At 41.7% G+C, this 9,092-nt stretch overlaps 1 protein-coding gene across 1 annotated transcript; it reads right to left on the bottom strand.

The window, feature by feature from the left end:
- Positions 1 to 86: 86 nt before the first annotated feature.
- On the bottom strand, positions 87 to 8,323 carry cdk8 (cyclin dependent kinase 8). The gene is made up of 13 exons (XM_022744245.1): positions 7,898 to 8,323; positions 6,364 to 6,439; positions 5,864 to 5,974; positions 4,918 to 5,058; positions 4,115 to 4,172; positions 3,902 to 4,033; positions 3,648 to 3,791; positions 2,814 to 2,883; positions 2,575 to 2,647; positions 2,264 to 2,361; positions 1,997 to 2,075; positions 1,660 to 1,818; positions 87 to 1,160 (listed from the first exon to the last, which is right to left on the bottom strand). Exons 1-13 carry the CDS (start codon positions 8,023 to 8,025, stop codon positions 1,035 to 1,037), a joined length of 1,395 nt encoding a protein of 464 aa, XP_022599966.1. The 5' UTR covers positions 8,026 to 8,323; the 3' UTR covers positions 87 to 1,034.
- Positions 8,324 to 9,092: the final 769 nt, after the last annotated feature.

The raw sequence follows: 9,092 nt of genomic DNA on the forward strand, positions 1-9,092 counted from the left end.
AAAAAGGCACAAAATGTGAACACTTACTTAAATTAGCATCATACATCTGCTCCTTATAGATATGCACACCCAAAACATCAACAATGTCAATGTTTCCACTTTTATTGTCAGGATACTTGCTTCATGTAAAATATTTCAATACAATACAGTACAATGCATGTTCCATCTGCCATCCTCCATGCGATTGGTTGGTTTTGTCATCATGTTGTAAGGCTTGCCCACAGCATACAGCAGCTGATCGCTCAACCAGCACCAGCTGCTTTGCCACTCTTGCCATGAAAACAAAACCATGAAAACTGATTAAATTATAAACTACTAAAATCTTTTTTGTCATCTTTTTTTGTCCTTTCTGAACAAAAACCCTCAACGCCACAGCTGTGGGGGCTCCACATCCTCCCAGCATGCTTCACAGCAGCTCAGTTCAGTCCTCAGCTGAGGCCCTCACAGGGCCACACACACAAAATAAACGGACAGACAGACAGACAGGAGGACAGACAGACAGGAGGACAGACGGACAGGGAATCTGTCAACGCTGGCAGTCACATAGCAGCTTTCAGTCTCATCCGAGCTTCAACAGGAAAAGGGTAACTGGCTGGGGTAGGGCGTAGGTGGAGGTGTGTGTGGAGACAGGTGAAGAAGAAGAAGGGAGGAGATGACAACAGATAAACATGTGTCCCCTTAAACCAAACCATCTTCTCTTGGCTGGTTTGATTATGTCTGAGTAACAGAGACAGGTAGGATCCAACCATAGCATCCTTTCTCCTCATCCTCCCGCCTTTTGTTTCACCCGTCAGGTTTTGCTCTATAGCGGTATTTCTAATACTGGGGTTATGGTGTGTTATCTTGATGAAGTGAAGATTGTTGTCATTCTGGCCTATGTCTGCTGCAGAGAAGAAGTGTCCTCTGTGGGGCGGGGTGGGGTGGGGTTTGTTGCCTTGGACACCCCCACATCCCTCAGTACATTCGTTCAGGTGGGCACGGTGAGGGCTGTGTATGTATCATATATGTTTGTATGTATGTGTGGGAGGGATGTTTCAGTAGCGGTGGGTCTGGTGGGAGTACTGGGGTGGTTGTTGGGAGGTAGTGGAATATCCCATGCTGCTTTGGGGCAGTGATGTGCTTGGTCCAGGGTTCTGGTAGGCAGCATGTGGATTGGAGCGCTGTGGGGACAAAGACAACAAGACGATATTCATTAAATCCTATTGATGTCTTAGGTGCTACGCAAAACTCCCTTTTTAATGTTAGTGACCTCTTCTTTGAGGTTGTGATAGTCATGACAAGTTGACACAGAGAGAAAGACAGGAGCTATATTTTCACCCATCGGTTGAGAAAGTTTTATTCAAATATATATAATGGTGACAAAAAAATTAATCATGGAATGAATTTGATCCAGTTACTGGCTTGAATGCATACAGAAGGGCAAACATCATGCAGTGTACCATTACAGTGGATGTCAGCTGCCTGATCACAAGGAATAGCTCTCGTCCTAAACACATTATCTATAGAAAAACAATACATCAAGGCAATTCTACCATGGTATACATTAGCCACATGTCAGCTTTTTTTTTTAACATAAGTTGCAGTTCACATATCTCATGCTTTCTGACTGTGATATGTGAATAAATGCGCAGAAATCACGGAAATATGAGAGTGACCCACCTGGTAGTCTGAGGTCATAATGAGGCCACCTGAGGTAGTGGTGGGCGGGACAACTCGCACTTTCTTCAGAGGCGGGCCCTGGGCGTGGCTGTTGTCAGGGTTGCCAGTGTGCCCTGCCCCATTTGTGTGGTTGTTTCCCTGTTGCTGCTGCTGGTTTTTCTACAAGCCAAAACATTTTTAATGATTGAATAATTTCACATTGTCAGTGCAGCAACCACACTTTTATCAGCCCTACTGTGTATTTACTACCTCTTTGTGATGTTTCCCAGTAGCCTTCTTCATATAATCATAAAATAAGCTCCCTGTATGACTTACATGTGGCACATGGATTTCTTACTTTGTCTGCCTTGTCCTCTGGCTCCTCCTCTGTCAGGAACTCTCTCTTGGGATAGGGAATCTGGCAGCCTGCAAACACACTGGAGAAAAAAGGCAAAGAGGCTTGTCAAGTTCAAACATTTATTCCCATGACTCAGACCTAATTGGCTAAGGGACCTATTCAATGCGGTAGATGTCCCAAGGTCATGAGACTCAAGCTAAGGAGCAGCACAAGATAGACAAACTGGATACAGAGTGTATGTATGGGTTTCTGTGTGCTGTAACTCACTCAGATGTGGGAAGGGGCTCCTCCAAAAAGTAAGGGTCCTGCATGGCCTGCTCAGATGTGATTCTACGGATGGGGTCCATTGTCAACAGCTTCTGCAGCTTTAATGAATTGCACACAATGTTATTATTACCATTAATAGAACTGAATTTGTCACAACATACACTTCATTTGTTATGGAGAACCAAACTATAGCTGCATAGTTGTGATGGATTTGCCATCATAATAGTATAATATCTATTTGTTATGCAAAGTACATGTAACAGCTATTATATAATCATATAACTATCTATTACCGAGGTATTTTAACTCACCAAGTGGAATGCTTTGCTGTCTGGTTTGACTTTATGTTTTTCCATGTACTTTATAAGGCTGCAGTTTGTATATCTGTGATAGAGAAGGAGCAAATAACATCAATATGATGACTTCAGTTCAATTTCCCATATAAGAACGTAGTTATAAGAACTATGTAAGAACATGGAGCACTTTGCTTTGCTCTGACTTTTGTTTCAAATTTTAAGAAAACTGGGACAGTGGTGCTCTGCAGACTCACGTGTTCCTTCTAAAGTCTTTCATCAGCGTGGAGTGTTCTGGCATCTTTTTGATGTCCTCCCAGTCTTTATCTGTCAAATGAGGGAAAGTCAGGATTACACCATGTCACACCCTCCCTCCCTTCAAGAACAGATTATTTAGGTTGTAGAGTCTGGATTACAATCTTTTTGAGCACAAATGCTCACGAATTCCCCACAACAACCCCTTGTTACAACGAGAGCACATTGAGCTTTGGTTTTAATTTGGGATTGTAAAATTTGCCCCAATGCAAAATTAGATTTTGCACCCGGCCAATAAGGCTTGATTTCCTGCAGAATCAGAACAAAATTCATCAAATAGACTGTTGAATCAAACAAGTAGAGCAGCAGAGATGTAGAAGGAAAAAAAGGATCAGAAGCAGCTTAAGTGAACTGGAAAATATAGACCCAAATGTAGCCCTACAAGTAAAAGTTTCAGTGTTTGTGACTTGGCTTAATCTATTGCGCCAGTGGATGGATGTTCAGATCCCACAGATCATATTACTGCCTAAAGAGAAGGAACAAGAAAAGACCAAGGAAATAATCTGCCTCTCTTAGGAACAAAAATTGCTTATTCTTCCACAGCACTTTCCACTGAAAAGGGAACACTGTAGCACCATTAATGTACATACATTGTTAGGAAAATCAGAAGTAGTAATTTCCCTTATTAAATTAGGTAATACATTCTTGTTTGAGTGAGGTTAGGTAAATCATTAATAAATCAGTATGTTATATTAAAGTAGTAAATATTTAAATTGGAGTGAATTATTTTTTTTCTGAACATTTTCCTCCAATGTCTGGCGGCAGTGGAGCCTCACCAGCAGGGAAGCCCATGACGTTAAAGATGCGGTCCAGTTGGTCGTGGTGGTAAGGGTTACTGGTCTTGATGTCCTCCTGGCGACAGTGGAAAATGGGCTCAGACGTCAGCAGCTCTGCAAAGATGCAGCCAATCGCCCAGATGTCTGAAAGAAGAGCACACACCAACTTAAGCTGTCAGCGAAGGCATTAGAACTGGCTGCACATGTTAACACATGGGCAGCTCCACAGACAGACTGTGCTGCGCAGTTCTCACCGATGGCTTTGGTGTAGTGCCGAGCCCCCAGCAGTAGTTCAGGTGCTCTGTACCAGAAGGTGACCACAACAGGGTCGAGATCGGCTAAAGGCTTCAGCGGTGAATTGAAGAGACGGGCAAACCCCATGTCCGCTGAAGAATAGACATGTTAGTCAGTAAAAATAACAAACTTCAACAATAAATAACATTTAAAAAAGACAACATTATACATACCAATCTTTACTCTACCCCTCTCCGGCCCTTCCCCCATCACTAAAATGTTAGCTGGTTTCTAGAGGAGACAAGGAGACATGCACAAGTTTGAAAAACCATCTACAATCCTTTTTTTTTTTCTTAAATCGCAGCAAATCTGTTGAGGTTAAATCAGCTTTGTTTGGTTTAGTTGTTGAGCTACAGTCCAGGATGTGGTGTGTAATCAAAACTCTATGTTGCTGCCCTCTAGAGGACACCGCATACCCACTGCATCCCACAGGAGAGGTGGTCTACCATTTCCATCTCCCCACTGTCAGTCAGTGATGCAAATGGAAAATAATTTGGTTTTGCCATAATGTAGCTGTTAGAAATACATACATTACTGAGACTATTTTGACAGCATTGACAGTATCTTAAACTGTTATTTTAAGGAAAACCAGTTGCAATACTAGAAACAAAGCCTGTAAAGTTCCTTTAAATGTAAATAACAAAAAAATTGTAAAATTATTTCTTGTAAAAAAAAAAATCACTCACTAAAGCAACTAGAACATAGAATATTGTATAACAAGTGCACAAATAATTAGCTGCATGCTAATCTTGACTTAAACCAAATATTTGCAAAAACATTTAAAACATGTGGTTATGAACCATGACTAGACACACACAGAATGACACAACTCCCATGGCCTTCAACTGATTCTCTGCCCAATAAAAATCCAGTCTTTAATCAACTGTTGCCTTGTTTTCCCCTCTACCTAAATAGTTTCTCTCTCCCCCTCCTCCCCTCCCCCTCCGTTTCCCTCTGCCCTCCCCAATCCTCTTACAAGGTCTCTGTGGAGGACCCAATTGGCGTGGAGGTAATGGATGCCATCCAGGATCTGGTAGAGCAGAGACTTGACCATTCCTCTAGGCAGCTGAAGTGGCTTCTTGTTGGCCTTAGACGCTCGGTGGAACTTAATAATGTGCTATGGAAAGACAAGATAATAATAATTGCGGCGTATGCGCACATGAGAAGTGAAATGCATCATTTTGTGTCCTTTTCTACATCCGTATGGTCAAAAATGTAAGTTTATGCTACAGGCAAGATGAGTAAGGCTGATTTTTGTGGCATGTGTTCCCACATCCTTACGAGGGGAATGTGAGTGCTGCAGTTCTGTGGCAGAAAATGGCATTTTAATTCAGTTCTAATACCCTGCCAGTTGTAACTGCCAACTGTGAAGCATCGGGGGTTTGACTACTAAATGATGAAGACTTTTGGGTGTATGTGTGTGCTCCAATAAGACTTAGAAGCACATAATTAACACCATTTTCAGTGTACTTCCTTATAACTGGTTGATGGTAAATGTGAGTGTAAAGTATATGCATCAGCAGGTTGAGTTATTCTGCATTTGTAAGGTTGCTGTTGGGGCTGCTGTTTTTTTGCACATAGATGAGCATTTCCCTTTTTTAAACACAGAAGACATAAATATTTATAACCTAATTCTAAACTAAGAGTGTAAACTAAGAGTACTTTGTGTGCATAGTAATCTGGGTAAAAATGTATGTATGTGTGGTCTAAAAATGAATAGTAAAGAAAAATGCATACATGCAAAACATGCAATCCCACTCATATTGGCATATTCAGAAGCCAAGAGAGCAGTATGTATATAAGTCATGTCAAGCAGCTTCAGTGAGTGAGTGTGTGTGTGTGTGTGTGTGTGTGTGTGTGTGTGTGTGTGTGTGTGTGTGTGTGTGTGTGTGTGTGTGTGTGTGTGTGTGCATGCATTTTACCCAGAGATCATGTTCGGCGTAGTCAAAGAGCAGCCATACTTTGCGGTCTGCATGTGACAGGAAAACCTTCTGCAGCGAGATGACATTGGGATGCTTCAGCTCCCGCAGCAGCTGCAATATATAAACCCATTCAGAGAACCAACCACACACTCTCATGGCAGAAATCATGAATGATACCAGCTAGTTTCTGCATGTATGTACTCTGCAAAAAGAAGAATGTACCACAGTGAAGACTATACACAAAAGACAAAGTGGCAATGAGATGTTTATGTTCATGATATTTTGTCTACGTCTATATGTATTACATTCATGTGTAATATCTAATAATGTAGTGTTCTTCGATTCTTTCTAGCTTTTCTATTTTATGTCTGTTGCTGACAAAACAAAAGCTACTTTGTGAAGGAAGGTGATTCAGACATTACATAAACCACCTAGGAATGGAATGAAGGTGTTTAACAGATACCAAACAAAAAGGACAGAGTAAGCCAAGCAGTTCTTACTGCAATCTCTCTGCAGGCTGACATGGAGATGCCAGTGCCTTCAATCTGCTTGAGGGCGTAGTCCTTATCATCCTTCCTACAAAACACAGAGAGAGGCAGAGCAACATCAACACCAGACCAGACTGCAGGCCTCCAGAGAGCAGTCTGCACAGAAACATAAAGGGGGGCACTTGGCAGCTGGCACAGGGACTCTGAGAAGAGGCCGAGTTGCATTACCTCCAGATTTGTGTAATCAAGCTCACCTCTGAGGCTCAAAACAATAGAAGGGGAGAGGAAACAGGCCCTGTCTGGCAGCTGGTGAGGGACAAACAGAGCATTGGGACTGGCTCTCACTTGAATGAATCGGTTACAACCCCTCCCTCCCCCTGGCCTAAATCATCTCATAAACCCATGCTTTGTGCCTCCCCAGGCCTCGTCCAACTGCTGCAGCACAAATGAGCTCACAGAGTCTCATAAACAGCAGCCTCCTAAAGTGAACACAAACATCTTTAAACACTTTGGGGCTCTTTTCTGTGGTTCCGGCTGCCAGTATGTCCGGGCTGTGATAATGGGCCTAATACGGGCCTGGTAGCTGAAGCTGCCTTCAGCTCTCCCCAGCTCGGGTCCAGACACAGTTACGGCTGTTACACGGATTGCATAAGAGACAGCAGGAAAGGGAGAAATAAATAAAAGGTTTAGAAATGAAGGTGGGTGGCACTCTGGTGGTCTAAGGGTTTGAGGCACTGACAGCGTCCACCGTTTGCAGCCAAATGGGGAGTTTCACTGTATCTCATTCTCCATCTCCACTGTTGACTCTCTCATAAAGACAAACAATACCCAAAGAATACTTTAAAAAAAGGAAATGAAGGTTAAATAGCAATTAGCATGAAAGCAACACAACCAACAATGAAGGCATGTTGTATTGTTACATATACAACTAAACACTATCTTAGTTTAAAATCACAATAAATTCGCTTTGTTTGCTTTTACACAATGACAAAAACATCCAGCACTAAATATTCTCTCATATACCAGGCTCCTCTACAATTTATTACTTTTTAAACATTCACATAAAAGTAGCACCACTCGCCTAAAAAAAGGGACCACTAGGACCATCAACAAGTGCTGGCACATGCACCTGCTGTATCCTACATTCACCACATCACCTACAATGGTTCTAAGTTTTGCTAAATAAAATAATGCACACCGTGAAGCAACAACACAGAACACAATAGATAACTCGGAAATGCTCTAACACAGCTTTAACAACATATGCACCCCATTTACAAGAAAGGGGAGCCACAATCCCAATGATAAATGACATGTCAGTGCTTTTATACACGACAGAAAGCCTCATCAGCATCCTGACAGTGGAGGCAATTTCAACACACTCTCCCTCACATTGTTATTTCTCTACATAAATCTCTAACAACATGCTTCCTCTGCCAGTGGCCTTGAAGAGGAAAAAAATAAGAAGTAATTAAAATTTATTTGGGAGAGGGAGGGGGCTGGCGCAGGGTTCACTGGCTAGAGGCCTTGTTGGTCATCAACTCACCCATCTTTTCTCTTCGCTTTGTATACATGACCGTAGGTGCCTCTTCCCACTTTGCATCCTTCGTACTCAAACAGGTCCTCGACACGCTCTCTTTCGCCGGTCAGCTTGACTTTAAAATCATAGTCCATTTTCACCACTGTTTGGGCTAAATGTATCCGCTCCTTCCTTTTTTAAAGCGTCGCTTGGGAGGCAACTAGGCTACTCCAACGAGCTCGGTTTGGTTAATTCAGCTAGTTGCCTTCCCCAGCGTGGCCCTTTCTTCCTTCAGCCCAGCTTCCACATCGAGTTTTCGGGTCAAATATAATGTACCGGAGGATATGTGTGGTGCTCGGAGATACTCCAGGTAGGAAAAGAGCCCGAAATATATTCCTTTCTCTTGTTGCTGCGTTTCTCTCAGCCGGTATCTGCTCCAAAGAGACGCACTTCACTCGGTAACGACGGCGTATTGTCGCACGGCACTGTCGCAAAACGTCGTAAAGACAGCCCTGCAGCAGAGAAAGAGCTTCAGAAAATGGGTAGACAGACTACACCACGTGGAAATTCACACTCGCACATTAGAGCTGTTGAATAAGTTTATTTGGTCATTACAAACATTTATCTGTTTTGTGATATTGTAGGATACTTTAGTGCTATAATGCCGGCCCACAAAAAATTATCTTGCCTATCTATTTTGTCTATCACCCCAGTATGACAGATAATATCAATTCATTCGCTTTAAATTAAAGTGAAATGCTTATATTTTGCTCCGTATAAGAGAAAAAGCACATTATTCCTAAATGCGTGATACTAATCAGAAATACTCTAGAAAGTACAAATGTATTTCCACTTTTAAAGCACAGAGGCAATTCAAAGTGATTTATGGGGCAAATAAAAACACTGGAACAACAATTACCATCCAATAATTATATGGATGGAAATATAAATTGATTTTAATAAAGTAAAGGGAAATAGGATAAGACAATTGAATAGAAATTAAGAATATTTATAAAGTTTGAGGAGTAAACGTTTAAGGAGTAATACTCACTACATATTATTTTGTCTTAATATTTTTTTGGTATTGGCTACACTTTATTATTATATATGGTGGCTATAAACTGTATAATGCAGCCTGATACTGCTCAGCCATCAGATGTGTTTCATATATTGTACTACTACCTGATATAATGTGTGGCAACTTCTTATAATCTTTTCTTTT

The sequence above is a fragment of the Seriola dumerili genome, unplaced genomic scaffold, assembly GCF_002260705.1.
Source record: "Seriola dumerili isolate Sdu_G_001 unplaced genomic scaffold, Sdu_1.0 BDQW01000079.1, whole genome shotgun sequence".
Lineage (NCBI taxonomy): Eukaryota > Metazoa > Chordata > Actinopteri > Carangiformes > Carangidae > Seriola > Seriola dumerili.